Source organism: Maniola jurtina, chromosome 17, assembly GCF_905333055.1.
Source record: "Maniola jurtina chromosome 17, ilManJurt1.1, whole genome shotgun sequence".
Taxonomy (NCBI): domain Eukaryota; kingdom Metazoa; phylum Arthropoda; class Insecta; order Lepidoptera; family Nymphalidae; genus Maniola; species Maniola jurtina.
The window spans coordinates 1,348,092-1,371,548 of NC_060045.1; the positions used below are offsets into that span (position 1 = coordinate 1,348,092).

Consider the following 23,457-nt stretch of genomic DNA (forward strand, 5'->3'; position numbering starts at 1 on the left):
TGGCAGACTATGACCTAATATTTTTTCATTCTGAGAGGAGGCCTGTCCTCAATTATAGTGATCGGGCGATTATTATGTATCAACTCATTATATCTATCAGTTAGTTATACTCATCAGGCTTATATTCTTTTTAATTCCAGGAAAAAACTTTCTCTCTAGAAATAAATAACATAAATTGAAGAACCAATAAAACAGTTTCAATATTTCACTGTCAACGTAGAACTTTGAAACTATTGAACTAAGTAAAGCCTCATCCACACAAGTGACCAAGTATATGGTATATATTTTTTGAAATGTTTGTAACAGATCTATACTTCAATTAACAGGTTTCTAAAGGATTTCAATAACTTTTGACAACTGTTTAGTTCATTTTTAAGATGACTGTGACATCCAAATAGACAGATGGACAGAAGTACTGGACGAAACTATATATTTGAGGAATCCTTGTTTTACCACGGAAACCTAAGATAAAAATATTTTTATTTGATCACGTACCTACTTACTATGTCGATCGAAGCCTGTTCCATCGTAACTAAGGTATATGACATCCCTTTGAAAGAATTTAGTACTAGACCTTTACCTATTTGATTTCCCTTGAGTGTACCCACGAACAAAGTATATGAGGCCACAATAGTAGTTTTTTATAGAATGTTTAGTTCTAAAAAACAAGTTATTGACTGACTTGAAGAAAATTTGCTAAACTAAAATGACATACAATAAATTACTCTACTTTTTGAACTCTATCAAGAGTAAAAAATCGTATTGGTTAATATATCGCTGCGCATGCAAAATTAGCTATGTATTTTTTTTTGGATATCATTTTATTTAATTTTAAAAGTCACGTGTAAACGAAAAACCCTGTTCTTTAGCAAATGTGCTAGTTCAGGCTAACATTTTTTGCTCTGTGATTTTGATCTAAAAGTATTTTTTTTTTGTATCTAATGATGTAGGGCCACTATTAAAATGTAACTATTGATGTCGATAGCCTTAATAGTTACTGAATAATCGACTGTGACAGACCGGCAGATGGACAGACGGACAGACAGGCGGAGAAAGTCAATTTGGTACGGAACTCTGATAAAAAAGACCAAAGGCCAAATAAAATGTCACATGCACACGAGCTCGAAAAGGCTTTTCTCTCCCAAATATAATCAAGTTAAATATAATATGTAGGCACTAACATTTCTCATTTAATAAGGAAAGTGGGACAGAGTTACAATCTAGCGGCTTGCAGCGGGTGTCAAGGCTACCCGATGCAGCTCTAAACAATCTTTTATATTTCGCATCATAATGGGTCTTAGAAATAAAAATATTTATTTTGGAGTAGCTCATTCTGCTTCTTTTTAACCTTTTAAATCAATTAGGTGCGAGTCGGACTCACACACGATACGTTCCGTACCATCATAATTACAAGAAGTGGCTTTTTTAATTTTCATGGCGGCCATTTTGAAATTTTCATTATGTGTTGTTATAGCGACAGTAAAAATGATCTACTTATTACAGTTCACGAGACACAGCCCGCTGATAGACAAACAAACGGACGGACGGACGAACGGAGGGGCAGACGGACGGACGGAAAGTGGGACAGAGTTACAATCTAGCAGCTTGCAGCCGGTGTCAAGGCTACCCGATGCAGCTCCAAACAATCTTTTATATTTCGCATCATAATGGGTCTTAGAAATAAAAATATATATTTCGGAATAGCTCATTCTGCTTCTTTTTAAAAAAACGGTATAACTACTTATTTAAAAAAAAGGATCACTGCTATGTTGAATTTTAAAATGGTCAATAGGTGCCTCGTCTATAGTCAGTACCATTTTAAAATTCAAGATGGCGCTGATCCTTTTCATAATACCCATCACACTATCACACTAATCACACTAATATTATAAAGGCGAAAGTTTGTATGTGTGTGTGTGTGTGTGTGTGTGTGTGTGTGTGTGTGTGTGTGTGTGTATGTTTGTTACTCCTTCACGCAAAAACTACTGGACGGATTTGGCTGAAATTTGGAATGAAGATAGATAATATCCTGGATTAGCACATAGGCTACTTTTTATCCCGGAAAATCAAAGAGTTCCCACGGGATTTCGAAAAAACTAAATCCACGCGGGCGAAGTCGCGGGCATCGGCTAGTATGTTATAATTATAATAATATGTAGGTATGTAGTTTAATGTGGATATAAATACATGAATTTATCAATTTATTTAAATTATTTCATTCTACGCCGGTAAAGAAGTTTCACCTCAAAACTTTAACACTTCAAATGTAAAACGTTTCACCACATAAGACCGTATCGCAGCAGACCTTTTAGCTAAATAGTGTTTTAACAGGGCTCTCTCCGTCACTTACTCCATACAATCGTAGTTCCAGTTTCATTTAAATATTAAGCAACCAAATTCCATGAAATGCAGACATATTCTAGAAACTAATATCTGTGCCTGTGGTGTTTTAGATTTTTATATATGTAGTTTCAAAATTACAGGAACTCAAAGATTTGTATGTGAATTTTTAAGACCGCGTAACTTTGAATCCGAATATTTTAACAGAAATCAGGAAAACCACAGGCATAGATATTAGTTTCTAGAATATGTCTGAAAAATTTCATGGACTTTGGTTGGTTATTATTCAAATGAAATTGGAACTACGCTTGTATGGAGCGAGTGACGGAGAGACCCCTCTTAAGTTTTAGAACTTTATAACTAAGTGTGTGGGCAGCTTCTAGTTACCAACATTCTGGTAATACGAGTTTAAACTGAGGTAGTCATAAAATCTAGGTCACGACCCCTCGATCTTTCAGACAGATCAGAAAAAATATAGAAATTAATTTTAGAAAATACAATAGTGATAGTTTTAAAAAAACGTACTTGATATCTAAAATTAAGAAAATATTTAAATTGGATTTTTTTAAACAAACAATATCATAATTTAATATTGTCTTTTTTTATTTTAATTTCTAAATTTTATTTTCTATTATAAGTATGTACTTATAAAAAAATCTCTAAAAAATTTGCAACTTTCTAGCTTTTACGGTTTATGAGATACAGCCCGCTGACAGACAGAAAGTCGGACAGCGGAGGCTTAGTACGTATTAGGGTCTCGTTGGTATTGTTCGGGTACGGACCCCTAAAAATGTAGTGATAGTAATAGTCATAAGTAGTGAAGCTATTTTATAAAATTAATTTCTCTTGCATCTGCCATTTTATTCTCGTTCAATAGTAATTGAATACGTTATAAAGAACTAAGTTCTTTACCAATCGAATAGAACTCTGCTCGACTCGAGGCTTGATCAAAGAAACCTTTATAATGTGATAGCTCTTTGATTGAAATTATTCTACACGAGTAGATTTAAAATAAGCAATTTCTATCATATTATGCTGATATCGTCAATGAAGTTCTTATAGTGAAATTCGCTAAAATTGTAAATAAATAGGTAGGTACTTTACATTCATTTTATCATTGCAATAAAATAGATCGTGTATTTAAATAATTTAATTTACAAGTGTAAATTAAAAATTTATAACACCCCCGACAAGTGAAGGTTACAGTAACTAGAAAAGAGCTGATAACTTTCAAACGGCTGGACCAATTTTCTTGGATTATAGCTAACAACATTCTCGATCAAGCCACATTTCAAACAAAAAAAAACTAAATTAAAATCTGTTCATTAGTTTAGGAGCTACGATGCCTCAGACAAATACACAGATACATAGATACACACGTCAAACTTATAACGCCCCTCTTTTTGGGTCGGGGGTAAATAATTAATTATTCATAGTTATTACTACACAATAATTGAAGAAATAACATTGGCCTGCAAAACTAGGGAATTACGATTTGGTTTTGCGGTGGCAATATTAGTTGAAAATGGTTCGAATAGTGGTTCACCGCAGGCCGACGGAAACGTAAGCTTGATTGCTTGATTTCGGAACAGTATCCCTGCCTTTCCACCCAGAAATTTGCGATGTAGGCAAATAATAAACTCCAACATGACATATTGGAGTCTAGCTGATGCCCGCGACTTTGCACGATAAATCAAAAACTATTATGCATGAAAATAAATAAAAAACTGTTTTAGAATGTACAGCTAAAACCCTTTCATATGTACCCCACTTGGTATAGTTATCTTACTTTGAAAATTATAAATATGTAGTAACTAGAGGATGCTCGCGACTTCATCCGCGTGGATTTAGGTTTTTAAAGATTCCGTGGGAAGTGTTTGATTTTCCGGGATAAAAAGTTGCCTATGCCAATCACAGGGGACGCAAGCTACCTCGGTACCAAATTTCATACAAATCGCTTAAGCGGATGGGTTTTTGGTAATCCCTTGGGAACTCTTTGATTTTCCGGAATAAAAAGTAGCCTATGCCCGTCCCCGGGATATAAGCTAATCCTGTACCAAATTTCATCAGAATCGGTTAAACTGTTGGGCCGTGAAAAGGTAGCAGACAGACAGACGCACTTTTGCATTAATTATAATATTAGTAGGTATGGATAGTATGGATATGGATTATTTGTTCATGAACACATTTTTTTTGTAACGTGACCACAAATTAACGGTTTTCGGATTTTTACCTTTACTTGTCTATAAAACCTACCTACCTGCCAAACATAACCCTAATTCAAACGCTATAGGTTTTCTGGACAAATACGACAGACGGACAGACAGACAGATAAACAACGATGTGATCCTATAAGGGTTCCTTTTTTCCTTTTTAGGTACGAAACCCTAAAAAGCGGATCTTTTTAAGCGTGGATTAAGTTCCGTGAACCCACGGATCGGGAATAGCTAGATGCCGCATGTTCGTTAAATAGTATGAAAACCAACCGTGCCTATTTTGGCACACATATACGATGACGTCACGCGAGTCATTAATAATCTTATTATTAATATCTTATGATCACAATTACGCGCAATCACAAATTTCAATCGCCACGCCGTGAGCCATCAGACTAGTTGAAATTCTAAGGACTCATATGAAGCGATTTCCTTCCTCGATACCTACACATAAATGAAAAATCATAACCCTTCGCTTTGCTTTGCTTGGCTCTAATTTGGCTCAACGGCACACTGGACTTACGGTATCTATAACCCTTCGCTTTGCTTTGCCGTAGTCGGGTAAACAGGACTAAAATTGATGTAGGATAGTCTGTACCTACTTGACAGAAGAATGAAAATAAAATAGGCGCTTGGCTCTACTTTGGCTCAACGGCACACTGGACTTACGGTATCTAGCTACTCTATGTCTGTGAAGGGATCTTTTTACAAGTAGGTACCTATAACCTTCGTAACCTGAATTGTAAGGACGTAAAAAACTTTCATTACACACTTAGGGATCAAATAGGGATATTTGGATTTAGGTGGAGGGTAACGATCTCAAGCTGTAAAGGATACATAAAAAAAGGTCAAGTGTGTATCGGAACTCGCATAATGTAGGGTTCCGTGGCAATGCCAATTCATAAAAGTTTGGTGTTCATTATTTTCTTATACGGTAGATTGTTTCCGTAGACGATTTAGGTAGATATTATCATTGGAGAGAAATACGGAGTTTAAGAGGAGTCTCTCCGTCGCTCGCTTCATACAAACGTTGTTCCAATTTCATTTGAATATCTAGCAACCAAAGTCCATGAAATTTTGCAGACATATTCTAAAAACTAATATCTATGTCTGTGGTTTTCCAGATTTCTGTTAAAATATTCGGTTTCAAAGTTACGCGGTCTTAAAAATTTACATACAAATCTTTGAGCCCCTGTAATTTTAAAACTAAATATTTATAGAAAAATCTAAAACACCACAGACACAGATATTAGTTTCTAGAATGTGACTGCAAAATTTCATGGACTTTGGTTGCTTAATATTCAAATGAAATTGGAACTACGATTGTATGAAGCGAGTGACGGAGAGAGCCCTGTTAAGGCCATTATCTTTGACGGCAACCAGATGATTTTCATGACTTTACGTGTTTATTACGTTACGTAATTTCACAGTTTCAGAACGAAATTGCATAGCAATTTCTGGAATTGAGATGAAGAGCGTTAAAATGTTTATAAATGCATTTGGACTGAGAGCTGGTAGTTGTTTAAAGTGCTTAGTAGTTTTTTTATATTATTTCTCAGGAAGAAAGATTCGAAGAAAGTCTTTCTTTGAATAGTGCGCATTGCCAATAATGAGATATGGATTTAAGTATGGTGGCTAGCTATAATGGGCGTCATAAAAAAGCTCAGAGTCACTTAATGGGAGATAAAGAGAGTTGTACTCTAAATTTCTCTATGTGATCAAATCGAAAATGAGGAGAACCGTAGAAGACACAAAATAACCGACATAACTTATATTTTAGAGTCTCGATAGCTCAACGGTTGGGAAGTGGACTAAATTCCGAAAGGTTGGCGGTTCAAACCCCACCCGTTGCACTATTGTCGTACCCACTGCTGGCACAAGCTTTACGCTTAATTGGAGGGCAAAGAGGAGTATTAATCATGATTAGCATGGCTAATATTCTTTTTTTTCAGCTCAACGGATTGCGAAGCTATAGTGATAACGAGGTGGAGCATACGGGATCCCAAGGTCCCAAACGAGTCGCAAGGAGCCGCTGAATTCAGGTGGTGCAAGGCTGAGCATGTTAAACTAGACCTATGTCCAACAGTGGGCGTCTGTCGGTTGTTGACGACGACGACGATTTTATATAACTCCTAATCCTAACTTCTTATATTCAGCGACTCCGATTAGGAGGCGGACGTCGAAGCCACTATAGGCTATCACAGCTTATAAATCCCTTATATCCAAAAATATTTCTTAATAAATGCCTTCGGTATAAAAGGACTCTACTGTCAAAAGTTCAAGTTCCTAACTCCAGAAGTTTAAGTTGTGCATAGAACAATCAGTCAGAACAAGTATGTTTTTTTTAATAATGAAATAGCGAGCAAACTAAAAGGCGGGTCACCTGATGTTAAGTGATTACCGCCGCCCATGAACATTTGCAGCACCAGAGGTACTCGTAAATCGAAAATCCCTAAAGAAATTCTTGAGGGCAAAGTGGGCGATATAAAATGCTTTAATCACATTATTTACTAGCTCTTAGAGACGTGGAATGTTACCCTCTTGTGATCTTCGCTCGCGATTGATATCTCATAACATGTATCCAAATCATGTTTGCTGTACTTCGTAGAAACAACAATGATGTGTTATTGTAACAGTCAATCAACACTTGTATGAAAGTTATTGTAATGTGTTCAATGATGTAAATTACATACGCATCGATTCTATGAAGACTTTAAACTAAGACGGGTCACATTTACACAGCGTTATCTCTTCTACTCTCCTGTGATTTGTATCTTCAGTCTTACTCATCATCCAGCACAAATTAAATACGTAATCCATACTCATATTAGAAATACGAAAGTTTGTCTGTCTGTCTGTCTGTGTGACTGACAGAGACAGAGACAGCTAGCTCTTCACGGCCTAACAGTTTAACCGATTTTGATGTTTGGTACAGAGTTAGCTTACATCCCTGGTTCGGACATAGGGCTACTTTTTATACCGGAAGATCAAAGACTTCCCACAGGATTCTTAATAGCCCATCCGTTTAACCGATATATATATAGGACATAGGTATATGAAGTTTTGGTACAGAGGTAGCTTGCGTCCCAAAAATTGACATAGGAAACTTTTCATCCCGGAACAGCAGAGTTCCCATGAGTTTTTCAAAAAACATAAACACACGCGGACGAAGTCGCGGGCATCATCTTAGTACGTGATATGAATATAATATTCACTAGCTCTTAGAGACGTGGAAATTGGAACGTTTCACCCTCCTGTTATCTTCGTTCGCGAGTGATATCATGTATCGGAAATGTTTACTCATTCATAGAAACAACAATGTTGTGTTATTGCAGCAATAAATCAACACTTGTATAAAAGATATTGTACCGTTTTGCAAAAGATTGCAGTATTGTATTATTTTATTTTAAAAACATAACAAAGTCAATTCCTTGGACAGACGAAGGGATCTGTGGAATCCAATGTGTTAAATTTTGGAATAATAATGGAATAAATAAACTAATCTTCCAAAATTATTATATTCCAGTAATAATAATCCTCCAAAATTGTTAAAATTCACCTCCACTGTTAGTTTCAAGTTTTCTAACTATTTTGAAATATCGATTTAACCAAAAAAGTACGTCAAACATTTATGACGTCACATCTATGTATCTCTGAATACAAGTTCCTAGAGGTATAGTTCGAACAAAATGACTTACCACGCGCCATTTTCTCTACGGGTCAACTGTCATATCAAAAGTACGGTTCACCTTTTAAGCATAGATATTTCTTTCAAGTAAGGATTAAAATCGTACTTTTAACATGATATTTTTGGCTCTTTGAAAGTTGCTCATTTGACTAGTAGGCACCATCCCTATTATTATCCCAAAAAAACCTCTACCATTATTCAATTAAAATAGAGGTCACGACCCTCAGGCATGAGAAATTCGACACAAAGAGAGATAAGATCCATATTCAAGAGAATCAAAGTAAAAATAGAAAAGTCATTATAAAAGTAAGAGTTCATTACGCTTCAAAGTTTGAAGTCTCTCGAAACAGTTTCTTTGCTTTTATTTATTTAAATAAAGTCATCTAAATACACTTTGAGGCGGCTGGCAGACTGAGCCGGCATTCGGAAACTTTATTCCGTTTCTTATTACATTTAATTTTAGATACGTTTTATTATACTTGGTTTAAGAACAATTTTCGAGAGCGATTTTATAGTTTTCAATTTTTTACCAAGAGACAATAATATTTTGTTAATAATTTTTAAGTATCAAATGTTGCAGAACCGGCAAGATTCCCCAAGAACTTGTACATAGCTAAAACTCGGGCTCAATGCCCAGCTTACGAACTCGCGGTACCTATCTACGCAATGTTCGTGACGTCAGGCAGATGTTTTACGAGTATTTGCAATAGTCATAGTCATAGTCATTTAAGAGGGCTCTCTCCGTCACTCGTTTCATACAATCGTAGTACCAATTTCATTTGAATATCAAGCAACCAAAGTCCATGAAATTTTGCAGACATATTCTAGAAACTAGGTTGCTAGGTTGCTTAGTATTCAAATGAAATTGGAACTACGATTGTATGAAACGAGTGGAAACGAGTGACGGAGAGAGCCCTGTTAATATTCGTAATAAACATTATCCGTCAGTTACAATTCAATACACTGCGAACTATATGCAAAATACAGGTTTTTTTCGCGTGACATTCAAATGTGATCGTACACAGATTCAGTCATACGCATACTTGTCCACACTCCTTTGCACGTGTCCTATATAGCTTTCCTCTTAGAGATGAACATAAAAGACTTTTAACCCAGACTTAAAAACCTAAATCCACGCGGACGAAGTCGCGGGCATCAGCTAGTAGATCAACAGACCTAGAGGCAATGCCAAAAGGTAAATTCAGATCTCTCAAACGTAAAAATCTAATAGGGTTCTCATTTGTACATAATATATTATTTTCAGCCTACGAGACGTAAACAGAAAACGTCTGAATAAAGAAATCGCTGAAACAAAATGGCAGAAAAGAAATCGAAGAAAAAACGTCGTTCAAGTTACAGAAGCTTCGTTAATTTTTAACAACCTTTTGGTGGATGGTGTAAATTATAAGCTGTCAATTTTTTTTTGGGTTTTAATATTTTAGGGACTGCCCGCAGCTTCGCCCGCGTGGATTGGTCAGATCCCCTGCAGCATCAGGATTGAGGAGTTGGACTCCAAATTTTTTATGAAACAATGTCGCGAAGTTCCTCTATCGATTAAAAAAGAAATGACGCAAATCGGTTCAGAAATCTCGGAGATTTCGGTGTACATAGAAAAACACAACTCCCTTTTTGAAAGTCGGTTAAAAAAGTAGCCTATGTTACTCCCTGGTCAATTCTCTACTTGTCTGTGAAAACCCCGTCAAAATCGGTCCAGCCGTTCCGAAGATTAGCCTTTTCAAACAGACAGACAGACAAAAATTTTAAAAACGTGTGATTCAGTGTTGGTATCGTTCAAATAACCATATGAGCTTAGTATGAGGTAGTTATTTCGAAATTACAGACAGACACTCCAATTTTATTTATTAGTATAGATTCGGTGACGGTCACTGATAGATCTTATTTCAGATAGATATCCGATAGTTTCAGTTACGGAGCTCCATAATATCTCTGGTATATATAAAAGTCGCTATCGCTTATAACTGACACCTTACCTAGTGGTAAAAGGCGAAGAAAGTATAAAGTTTATGCTAAGATGAACACAGTGTGGACCATTCTCCCTTGCGGCCTAGGGGAAGTTTCGTGGTTCATATATAGCTAGAACATTGTACAAGTACTTTATTGTACATAGTACTTATTACACTGGTATTTAATATGCTTTTGCTCGTCTAAAAGTGTCCCCGAAAAATTATATGCTTACTTTTAGTTTACAAAAAGCTTTAAAGTCGTGCTCTTAATCTCGATACATTCAAACTCATGGCTAAACTAAACTAACTAAAGTATAGGTAAACTCAATCGATTGAGCATGCGCGTATAAATAGCTCTTTTCTAAGGTAGATAATTGTTAGTAACGATGATTACATTATTTCAAACGCCATCGCTTATGACTGACACCCCACCCAGTGGTAAAAGGCGAAGAAAGTATGAAAGTTTATGCAGCGATAAACGCGGTTTAATGTACTATGCTCGTACCCTTGTCCCTTGCGGCCAGGGGGAGTCGCGGTTGATACATAGCTAGAACGTTCTACGGCATAATATAGGTCGTAAGTGGGTACATAATATGACATGAAAACTTCCTTACAACTTTCAGTTATACAGAAAACCTACAAGCAACCCCTTAACGGCAGTCTCTCCGTCACACGCTCCATTCACAAGTGTAAATTAAAAATGTATAACACCCCCGACAAGTGAAGGTTACAGTAACTAGAAAAGAGCTGATAACTTTCAAACGGCTGAACCGATGTTCTTGGATTATAGCTAAGAACACTCTCGATCAAGCCACATTTCAAACAAAAAAAAACTAAATTAAAATCGGTTCATCAGTTTAGGGGCTACGATGCCACAGACAGATACACAGATACACACGTCAAACTTATATCACCCCTCTTTTTGGGTCGGGGATTAAAAACACGCAAAAGTACGTTTGTTTGGAGCGCGCCACGAATGAACCCCTCTCACACATTGAGCACGTGCTGCACGTTGATACGCCAAGTCAGCCCTTGTATTTTTTTTATTAATTTGAAAAAAAAAACATTGTTTTATCTTGACTTCAGAGTCAAGCATCTTCACACTTCACGGTGTCTCGGAGAACTCTGCCTTTTGTATTCCGACCCTTGACCAAGCGAGGGCCTCTCAGTTTGAGATGTTGGTCGAGACTCAGCTTTAATAAGGCCAATAACCGGAACTCTACAATGCAACTAGATTTGTCTAGATGAGATTTCATATCTTATTAGCTTATGCACGCGACTTCGTCCGCGTGGACTGCACAAATAACATAGCCCTGTTTTAGCCCTTTCTTTCTTGCTGGTTCTTCTCGGTAGGAAAGGCATTCCGAACCAGTGGTAGATGCTTTTGACGATTCGAAAGAACTTGTAAAAGTCTAATTGAATAAAAACATTTTGAATTTGAAATTTGAATTTGAATTTAAAAATCCCTTATTAGCCTTTGGATGTCTACGTAATAATAGCTATAAGTTTGCCAAACAGCCCGATCCGTCCAGTAGTTTGGGCTGTGCGTTGAGTCAGTCAGTCAGTTAGTCGGCTTTTCCTATTATAATTAAGTAAGTAAATTATTTTGAATGCGCGATAAAGAAGATCCTTGATTTTAAGTCATAAATTCATATGTTTGTACGTGTAAGCAAACGTAACCTTTTATGTTTTCGAAAATAAAAATGAAATACATATTTTTCAAACGTCACATCGATAAAAGAGAAGTAAAAAATGTGAAAAATATTCATCCCAAGTTTCCGCATCAAAAAGATAGCAAAACTTTTAATATTTGCCACAGTAAAAAATAAACATAAATGCGAACAAATTCAGGTCTTTTTTTGTGTTCCGAAATTTGCATCTGCCGCTTTGTTTTATTTCAACCTTTAAGTTTTAATATGGCGGTTCAACCCGCCGCGCGCCGGGAGCACGGAATTTCACTACCCTTATTATTATAAACTAGCTGACGCCCGCGACTTCGTCCGCATGGATTTAGGTTTTTCGAAATCCAGTGGGAACTCTTTGATTTTCTGGGATAAAAAGCCTAGCTAGCCTATGTGCTAGTGCTATGTGTTAATCCAGGATATTATTTATCTCCATTCTGAATTTCAGCCAAATCCGTCCAGTGGTTGTTGCGTGAAGGAGTAACAAACATACACACAGACATACACATAAACTTTCGCCTTTATAATATTAGTGTGAAGTGTGATGTGATGTGATGCGAAGGTGTGTTTGTTTCATGGTTTGTTGTTGGTCTGTCCTTCAATTACGGCGCAACGGAGCAGTGGATTGACGTGATTTTTGTATCCGGAAAATCAAAAAGTTCCCACGGGATTTTGAAAACCTTAATCCACGCGGACAAACAATTCTGCAAAAGTTGGGAGTTTTCTCGCCGGTATACAATTTATTTTATTTAGTTACTACATAATATAAGAGGTCTGCGACTACGTTCGTGTCGATATAGGTTTTTTATAAACTTCCTAGTTGAGCGGTTAGCATGTTCTGCGAAAGACGAGGTCCTGGTTTCGATTCCTAGGCCGGGGCAAAAATGTTTAGGTGTTGGGTTTTTATATTGAGAAATTCTTAATACTAGCACGGAGTAATGAAGTTGGCGGTGTTATAGAGCCTCGGAGAGCACGCAAAGCCTACGATACTGAGTCTGGTCTCTCCCCAGTCGTGTCGAATTTCCGTCCCGTTGAGCTATGAGAGTGAGGGAATAGAGAGCACCTATGTTTGCGTACACACTCGTGCTCTACTATCTATTTCTATGGAGATCGGCCCCGTGGCCGGAATTTAGTCGGAAGAAAATTACAGAACGACATCAACGGTCTACGATTTTCACAATAAAACTGTGCGACCTTGCCGCTCTACCGCTAAAATATTGAGACAATTTCATACAAAAAAGAAAAATACCGTACTTAATATTGTAAATGCGAAAGCGTTTCTATGTTTTAGGGAGCTTTTCAGACTGTTGCAGTTGGTTAGAAATTAAGAAATGATTATTTCACGATTTTTCGAAATTCCACCCCTAACAGAGTTAAATAGGGGTTGAAAGCTTATTTGAAAGTCCTCCATTTTTCAAGCTATATTCATGAAAATTGATATTTCGGTTTTCGTTTAAAACTAAACGTTTTTCACGATTTTTGGAAATTCCATCTCTGACCTATTTCCAAAACTAACTAACGCACCCTAAGGACTCCGTTTTCATTTTATAGGTACACACACACACATATATATTATGTATTGGTCTCCAAAAGGAAAATACGTTGGTTCCACGCAGTTGACTAAACGACCCTTTACAAAACAAGTGCCATATTTAAAACTCCCATTTAATTCTCAACAAAGCTTAGCGTACCTACCTACTGAATTCATATTCAAAATTTGTTTCATTGAGTTATAAACCATAGAGATACAGAGACGCAGACCTTATACTGAAAAATTACCGAAAAACGTTTCGACTAAGAAGAGCACCGCCATCTTGAAATGCAATTTCAAACTTGTCCTTAAATTCGATCTTTCCCATCCTGCTTCCTAAATTACCATATTTTTATTCGTTTTCTTTAAAGATAAAAACCGCGGAATTTTCTACTGTTGATAAAATAGTTTAAAAAAAAGTTTCCGACGAATTGAGAACCCCCTACTTTTTTGAAGTCGGTAAAAAAGATAGGTGTGTGACTTATGAAGTACTCGTTTTGTGGTACCTCTAGGGTGTGCCACCTCTCCAATTTGTTTATTCAAAATAACTAATTCATCCAGTTGCTAACTTGCGTTGTGTTTTGAAGTAGAAACTCTCGATAAGCCTTACATACGTAGTGAGCACACGGTTTAGCAAACATACAGTTCGGCAATTGAAACACATCGCACTGATTACTACTTTTAACTTGTCACCACAGTAGTTTCTAGGTTCGAGGTCTAAAGCGTATAAAATATAGCGAAATCTGATTTTATTATTTTGCTCACACTTTAGACAGAGTTAAAACGGGACAGATTTATATCTCTACATAAATTCATCTCGTTTTACAAAGTTGTGAATTGAATAAATTATTTGGCTTAGATTTTGACTATCAATTTTCCGCATTCATCGTTGTCGGTATTGTTTGTTTCAAGCTTATTTCAGAGTGCACCCTAATTTCGGAACTGTACGATAGCTAAACTCGGTACGAGCTTCATTTTGAAAGCCAGCTGCGGTAAATTGTCTGCAAATACCTAGCTACGCCTTTTACGGTACACGGTATATTTTTAAAGTATGTATATTTTATATATAATTATATATTGTATACATAATAGTCTTGTATGTATAATACACTGTATATTTTTAGAGGCTTATACATAAATCGATGCTGCTTTGGATCTTATCTATCTCTATCGAGAATTCTTACTTGAATTTGTTGAAGGAGCCCCCCCACTGCTTAACATGCTGGAAAATCAAAGTGTCAGGGCGACGTGTGTCGAGTGGTTTTGGGATTTGTGTGGTGCTGCGTGGTAGTCGTGTGTATTGCTTGCTTGGTAGCTAGCTTTTCTTGCATGTTTAGCAGTGGGAGGGCAAGCGGTGCATGTTGCACCTTACAGATTTCTATGGCAAGTCAGTAAGCTATAGAATGGCTCCCGCTCAAATATTTACATTCCATTGGCTTTCGCTCGAACAAATTTCTTACAGGTTCAAAGGGGATTCGTTTTTGAGAGCTTTAACATGCAAAGATGCATTTGTTCAAACTCCAAACTAAAAATATTATTTTGCATATTATTGGGCCACCTGATAGTTAGCGCATAATGTGCACTAAGCAATTCTCGAAATACCGGTATTAAAAATTCCTCCCTATTATTACAAAATGGAATGCATTCAAGGGACTTATGACATATTGCAAGCTTAAAGCTATCGGGTAGGTACGGATCGAGGAAATCTCCTATAATGAAACCAGTGGATCGCTGAAGTCATGAAATATTTTTAATGGCTGCCACTGGTAAAATATACCCGTATAAGAGCCGCAATAATGTGTATAGTGAAGTAACCCTGATCTCCTCCTCAGCACTTTCCATATATGCAGCATGAGATATGCACCGCCCGCCCTCCCACTGCTAAACATGCAGGAAAAGTCAGCCACCATGCAAGCAATACGCACCACCACCACGGAACACCACAAATACTATGCACAACAACATTCTGTATCTCCTGAGTACTTTTCGACCTTGTCCCCCCTTCACCATTTTACCACCGAACCGCAAGACGTCGGGCGAGTTTCCATCCTTATGTCGTCGACATTCCATCTACATGCACGAAACGTTTTACGTCATCATTCCTCATACGCTTACGTCATCATTCCTCATATTACGCATGGCTAAGGTTTGGAACACTCTTCCGCGATCTGTGTTTCCTACCAATTACAATCCGGTTATCTTTAAAACAAGAGTGAATAGGCATCTTCTAGGTAAACGCGTCCCATCTTAGGCTACATCAACACTTTCAACCATATGTGATTGTAGTCAAACGCTTGCCTATAATGAATTTAAAAAAAAGTATGCTCCGGTGTCGGGGCGAAGCGTGCGTCGAGTGGTTTTGGTATTTGTGTAGTGCTGCGTGGTGGTGGTATTGCTTGCTTGATGGCTGGCTTTTCTTGCATGTTTAGCAGTGGGAGGGCGGGCGGTGCGTATCGGATGCTGCATGTTGCACCATACAGATTTGTTAAGCTTTTGGGTCCTTGTATATCATGGACTTCCGCAAAGTTACGCCTGGTTCTATACAACATTTATGAATTCCAGTGTTAAACCCTCATATTTCACAGTCGGTTATTCGTCTGCGCCAGACAGATCTTTGTCAGAGGATTACATTTAAATTTATCGCAATGGATGTTACGTCTGTAACGTGTCTGTATACAACAATTCATCAATGTCTTATTATACAAATCCATGAAATTCAAGATACGGAATCATATTACGAATAGAGTAAGCTATTTTCGAATTCTGTTTGGATACTAGGTATCTACATACTAATCACACTATCACATCACACTATCACACTAAATATTATAAAGGCGAAACTTTGTGTGTATGGGTGTAAGTGTGCGTGTGTGTGTGTATGTTTGTTACTCCTTCACGCAAAAACTACTGGACGGATTGGGCTGTTTAGAATGGAGATAGATTATACTCTGGATTAATTAGCACATTGGCTACTTTTAATCCCGGAAAATCAAAGAGTTCCCACGGGATTTTTAAAAACTTACATCCACGCGAACGAAGTCGCGGGCATCATCTAGTTATTATATAAATTAGAACTAGTGCCCGCAACTTATTTATATTTTTTAGGACAACCAAAAAAAAAAGAAAACAAAATTGTCATACCCATCTATAGTTTTATATCGACTTCGCGGTTTGTTGAAAAATCCCCTGGATTTTTTTTTATTTTCCGGGATAAAAGTATCCTATGGTCTATATCATTCTCCCTATGTGACGAAATTTGGTATCGGAATATTTTGTATCCCAGGGAAGAATAGGCTACTTACGTCTCGGAAAATTAAAAATTTCCCACGAAATTCTTAAAAAATTTAAATCCATGTTGACGAAGTCGCAAGTAAGTATTATTATCTATCTATTTGGTATAGAGATAGTTTGCATCCGGTAGGCTTAAGCTACTTTTTATCCTGGAAAATCAAAGAGTTCCCACGGGATTTAAAAAACTATATCTATCCATCCGGACGAAGTCGTGGGCATTTATTGCATACAATATTATCATTGATAATTCATTTAAATCGAGTTACTTTAAGAGGGGTCTCTCCGTTACTCGCTTCATACGAACGTAGTTCCAATTTCATTTGAATATTAAGCAACCAAAGTCCAAGAAATTTTGCAGACATATTCTAGAAACTAATATCTATGTCTGTGGTTTTCCAGATTTCTGTTCAAATATTCGGTTTCAAAGTTACGCGGTCTTAAAAAACATACCAATCTTTGAGCCTTACTTACTCGTATTTTTAGAAAAATCTAAGACACCACAGACACAGATATTAGTTTCTAGAATATGTCTGCAAAATTTCATGGACTTTGGTTGCTTAATATTCAAATGAAATTGGACTACGATTGTATGAAGCGAGTGACGGAGAGAGCCCTGTTAAAAACCAGATATCTGCAGGAATAAACTGCTGAATATTGTACTATTAGCTAGGTACTAGGTAGGTACATAGGTATACTCAGAAGTTAAGAGATAATTTTCACGTTCCATTTGAAAACTGCACATCCGGGCAATCAAAAATTCCGTTTCTATTTGTGTGGGAGATAGAATCTTACAGTAAACCTTGCGTTGCGGAATTTGGCTCGGTTAATGCAGATAGCATTTTGTATAAAGGCGACTATTTGCATCAAAGGAATGGTATATTAACTTGCCATCTCACCTGGTCCCTGGTGGTGATAAATAATCGCTTGGCGCTCCAAAATCAATGATCGTCCCATTTATTACTAGAATATCACAGTTATAATTATAAAATCGCACATACTATGCAAAAACAACATTTGAAACAAACATATACACACACTTACACACACAGGTGACGTGTGTGTGTAAGAGTGTGTGCTTTTGTGTGTCAGTGTGTGTGTGTGTGTGTGAAGTGTGGACTCCATTTTAGACTGCATCATCACTTACCACCAGGTGAGATTGCAGTCAAGGGCTAACTTGAATCTGAATAAATAAATAAAAACTCACCACTGAGCCCGGGTGGTCCGCAAGGTACTCGGAATCGAAATCATTTATTAATTTACTAAGGGAGATTGCTACCGGTAAAAAGTAATAGGTCTAACGAGGTCCAAGATAATATTCCCTTAGCGACGCAATGGAATGAGAATTTTCCTAGAAGACGCCGTTTTTTGAAATTCTAGGTAAATTGTTACGACAATTTTGTCTTGATGAACGATATTATTAACTACTAGCTGATGCCCGCAGCTTCGCCCGCGTGGATTGGTCAGATCCCCTGCAGCATCAGGATTGAGGAGTTGGACTCCAAATTTTTTATGAAACAATGTTGCAAAGTTCCTCTATCGATTAAAAAAGAAATGACGCAAATCGGTTCAGAAATCTCGGAGATTTCAGTGTACATAGGTAAAAAAACACAACTCCCTTTTTGAAAGTCGGTTAAAAAAGTAGCCTATGTTACTCCCTTGGTCAATTCTCTACTTATCTGTGAAAATCCCGTCAAAATCGGTTCAGCCGTTCCCAAGATTAGCCTTTTCAAACAGACAGACAGACAGACAGACAGACAGACAGACAGACAGACAGACAGACAGACAGACAGACAGACAGACAGACAGACAGACAGACAGACAGACAGACAGACAGACAGACAAAAATTTTAAAAACGTGTGATTCAGTTATAGTATCGTTCAAATAACCATATGACCTTAATATCAGGTAGTTATTTCGAAATTACAGACAGACACTCCAATTTTATTTATTAGTATAGATTTCATCACTTTATAATAGAGCGGTGATATAATAGAATAGATAGATTTTTATTCAAATAAACTTTTACAAGTGCTTTTGAATCGTCAAATAATTTACCACTGGTTCGGAATGCCGTTTCTACCGAGAAGAACCAGCAAGAAACTCGGCGGTTGCTCTTATCAATTGTTCAATTTGCAATAATATTCACAATAATATTTATTAATAGCCTGGTGAAGACGTCCGCTTTTTATTCGGGAGGTCTGGGATTCGATCCCGGGCACGCACCTCTGACTTTTCGGAGCTATGTGCATTTTAAGTAATTAAACATCACTTGCTTTAACGGTGAAGGAAAACATCGTGAGGAAACCTGCATACTTCAGAACTCCCTATAATGTTCTCCTCAAAAGTGCCAATCCGTACTTGGCCAAAACCCTTCTTAATCTGCCGGGCGATTCAGAACACTCGATTCGGTAAGTTATCGTTCGATAAGATGTATTTTTCAATGGAAAGTACGTCTTATCGAACGGTAACTTTCCGAATCGAGTGTTCTGAATCGCCCGGCTGAGAGGAGTTTGTAGTGAGCCGGCAATGAGCTGATAATGATGATGATGATGATGACAATATAAATCATAAGAAAAAAGTTATAGTTTCATAATTCTTAGTCCCCCCCCCCCCCCCCCTCTGGCTTTACATAAGATTAGCCAATGTCCAGTTTGTAATTCTTATTTTGCTGTGTTGCTGATATTCTAGGGTTGTATCATGTAAGTCAAAATTATCGATATTGTAATAATACTAGTGACCCACCCCGGCTTTGCACGGTTGAAGAACTATACCACTACTACATTGTCTTATGCAGCGCATACAGCGAAAGCTCTCAGCTGGGACGATTTTTCGATAAGTCAAAATCATTTATTCAAAGTATCTTTATTTTTTTCCAATCCAATCCAAGATCCAAGATTTAAATCCAATTATCATCGTACCAGTAGCTTATTTTCGCAAAACGTTCATAAATTATAGCCTATAGAATCCCGTACTCAGTAGTGGGCTGGCGATGGGTTGATCGTGATCATGATGAATGAATGAATTTAAATATGTAATGACATTCTTAGAACTCTTTTGCCGACCTATATTGTGCATGTAGATTTTAGACCTACAGAACTCTATTACGTCACAAAGTAAGCTATAATTATGGTATAATAATATTTTCACAGCCCAATCTATTCAACTGTTAACTTAACTTAATGAGATTCAACGGTCTACGGGAAGATCAACTGAAATCCTGGTCTTAGGAACATAAACAATGTAATATAATTATTTATAGAAACACTATTATATCTCTAAGACCATTATTATAATGTTAGAAGACAAAATGAGAGAATGATAGAAGATAAAACTTCGTGCTTTTTCGCTGGCACAAAGCAGACTTTTTAAAATATTCTTCATGCTTTCATAATAAAAAACAAATCACAATATTTGACTCTACCTCTAGATTTTAACAGTTAATGCTAGATGCTTAGTTAGAGAAACCAAAATATCGATCGAGTTCAAAACAAGCCCAAAATTGAAAAAATAGGAAAGTTATGTGTCCAATATAGTGAGTCACACAGCAGGAGGATTTTAAAAAACCCTATCAAATACCAATTTTTCAACAAATTCTAAAAAGAGCTTTTTATGAGAGAGAAAATACATAGAACAATTACTTATTATTTGAGTTTAAATAACCGGACAATTGCAAGCTTATCTTATATCCAATTTGTGCTCCCTGAAAATTCATACCCTGAACAAAAAATCTAAAATATACAAAAACCAACAAAGTTGCTTTTGCAAAAATCTTTGATAGTTTGTCTTTGTACCAACTTTAACTGGATTACCTTTGTCGATTATAAATCGTGATTTAGTAGACCCTTGATGACTCTTGAACATTCTAGAACTTAAGGATTTTTCAGTACTGTACTTTAGGAGTTAAAACGCTACTGGCGAATACAACCACTAAGCGTAACTATTCTCATGCAATTCGTTCATAATTGTAACTTTTTATAATTTGAAAGGAGTAACTGCTGAGTTTCTTGCTGGCTTTTCTCAGTAGAAGCTGCTCTCCCAGCAAAATAGAGTCTCAGACGTAGCACAAGAAACACCTAGGTGTCCGATTTTTTTTAATTTTTGAAAAACTGTTGATTAGTCACCACCAAATTACATTGGTCGATATAGATCGTGAGTTGATAAACCCTTTCAGATCGCAGTATTCTTGATTCCAACTGGATACCAAGTATGTGTTAACGCTCTACTATATTTACAATGCTTATCTATATTTATAAATGTACAAATTCCACATTACCAATGCGTATTTACTTTCCGCTGAATTGCGGTATACAAACAGTGCAATTATATCAACTGAAACTGAGCAGACCAGCTCTGAATCATTAGTACAAATACGCGTTCAATAAAATATCGTAAAGCGCAAACCTTATGCCGCCAACGTTCAAAATTATTCGATTCTCCCCATCCATTACTGCTCGAGTCGAAACATCGACATTTGACGGATCACAACACTATGCCACCGTAAATTTCGAACTTCGAACACGCGATCACATGACACTGAAATAAATTTCGAACTCGAATTTTTGTTTGTTTTTTGCACGTGTTTTTTGGGATTTTCGCGCGTAAAGACACGTCCGTTCGCGACGGCGGTCCACCAGCTACTGATGCTGGGCAGGAGATGAGAACCACCCCCCACTTTGCGCCTTTTACGTTGATGGAGGCACGCTTTTAAGGCGGAAACGTACTTTGAAAACGCGACGCTACGTGATAAGACGTTCAATAATAATTAATCATTGAATTTTTAAATAAGCTTTTCCCAATTTTTTACCGGCATTTTAACTGCATTATCAATTTCGGAATGAAATGAATTTGCTTACATCATGACGTGGTGTCAAGACTCTACCACTGGTTAGGAAGACAGATTATACTGAGAAGCTCTGACAAGAAACGCAGCAGTTACCTATACAGAGAGAGCCAGAGCGTGCCAAACCTTCGTTATTTTATAAAAGCTGAAAGTTTCTCTTCGTGTTGTCCAAACACAGGGAGGAACGATCAGCGACTATGAAGTTAGGATCATGGTGGCTTTGGGAGGTGTAAAAAATGTTACATCAAGGGTGTCTGGCAGTGGTTTGCCACGATACCAATGCATGACGTGATTTCTAAATTCTAATACTATTCCGAAGAAAATATTAAAAAAAACTAACTTTATACTTTCACAGACTACTTTAAGTAGCAAGTGTTACATATGAAAAAGTTTTCACGTACCTATTGTTTTTATAAATTGATTGGACTCTCACAGAAGTTAACTGTAGTTCTTATACAGGCTGTAACCAGAACGCTAGCAAAAACGAAGACAGGTGATAATACTGATGATTACTCATAAGTTACCATAAAAAAAATTACGAAAAAAATAAAAAATCCTGTATTTTTTAAAAGTTCACAATATATTGCAAATAAAACATCTGACTGGCGCTAGAGGTCAAAGATCGTTCCACAAATAGGTCACCCGAAGTCAATGCCGCGTCGTAGGTGGGGCATTGACCCGAGCTTTGCACGCTATACAATGCCGGATTGAAAATACCTACTAAATCTCTAAAACTAAAAGATAAGGCAAATGGTTCATCATCATCATCATCATCATCAGCCTGTGGACGTCCACTGTTGGACATAGGCCTTCCCAATAGAGCGCCACCACACCCGGTCCTCAGCCTTCCTCATCCAGCCACTTCCCGCCAGCCGCTTTATATCGTCGGTCCATCGTGCTGGAGGGCGTCCCACACTACGTTTGCTTAAACGCGGTCTCCACTCAAGGACTTTCCGGCTCCAACGGCCATCGCCTCTACGACAGGCATGGCCTGCCCACTGCCACTTCAGCTTGCTAATAGTTTGGGCTATGTCAGTGACCTTGGTTCTCCTGCGGATCTCCTCATTTCATCAGGCAAATGGTTATTGGCATTAAATTGTGTAAGACAGTATAATAATAACGCTACGTTTTTGCTAGCGATCTAGTTACTTTCTATATATGCAGTGCGCGACAGTTCGAGATGGCAATTAGGGTGGTCACGCCCTGCACACCCGCACAGCCCCCGCAATAACCCGGTGCGGGATAGCGCAGGTGACGTACGGATGTGCGTACGTCACCCGCGCTACACGTACGCGTAGGTACGTACGCGCGTACGTACGACGTACGGACGAACGGATGTCTCCTCGTCTCATACCCCGATTGCCATCTCGACCTGTCGCGTACCATACGTGGCGCGTTTCAGAACGTAGCCACTAGCACTGCGTTTAAAAAGTATGTGCTCGTATGTTACGATCTGAAGAATTTTTCTCATTGCAAAGTTTCGCATAACTATTCGATCTGTTGTGGAACTCACAATGTATCTACTCCACTTATTTTTATGTTTTCAATCGCCAAGTTTTTAAGTGAAGTTCAAGGTTTTTTCGATTCTAGTACGTTTTAACTCCGGATTTTTGACTTCGCATTTTTTAAGGTTCCGTACCTCAAAAGGAAAAAGGAACCTTATTGGATCACTTTGTTGTCCGTCTGTCTGTCTGTCTGTCGTGTGACACGGCATTATGTCGTGTTACACGAGTCACTCGTGTCTGTCAAGAAAACCTACAGCTCTTCCTGTTGACTGTTGGCAAGTAGGTAGGCCTTATAGCAGAAGTAAAGGCAAAAATCCGAAAACCGTGAATTTGTGATCATTTGTGAAAAAAATAATTTACTAAATCATACATAATAGAAGCGCAGTCCGTCATTAACTT

The 23,457-nt window shown here is 37.4% G+C and overlaps 1 protein-coding gene across 1 annotated transcript in view; it reads right to left on the minus strand.

Annotated features, from left to right (window-relative positions):
- LOC123873688 (potassium voltage-gated channel protein Shaw-like) overlaps positions 1–21,331 on the minus strand; it is a 150,681-nt gene extending 129,350 nt beyond the window's left edge. The window contains exon 1 of the mRNA XM_045918667.1: positions 21,115–21,331. Coding sequence (XP_045774623.1) covers positions 21,115–21,158 — 44 coding nt within the window. The 5' untranslated portion in view covers positions 21,159–21,331. The remainder of the gene's footprint in view (positions 1–21,114) is intronic.
- Positions 21,332–23,457: the final 2,126 nt, after the last annotated feature.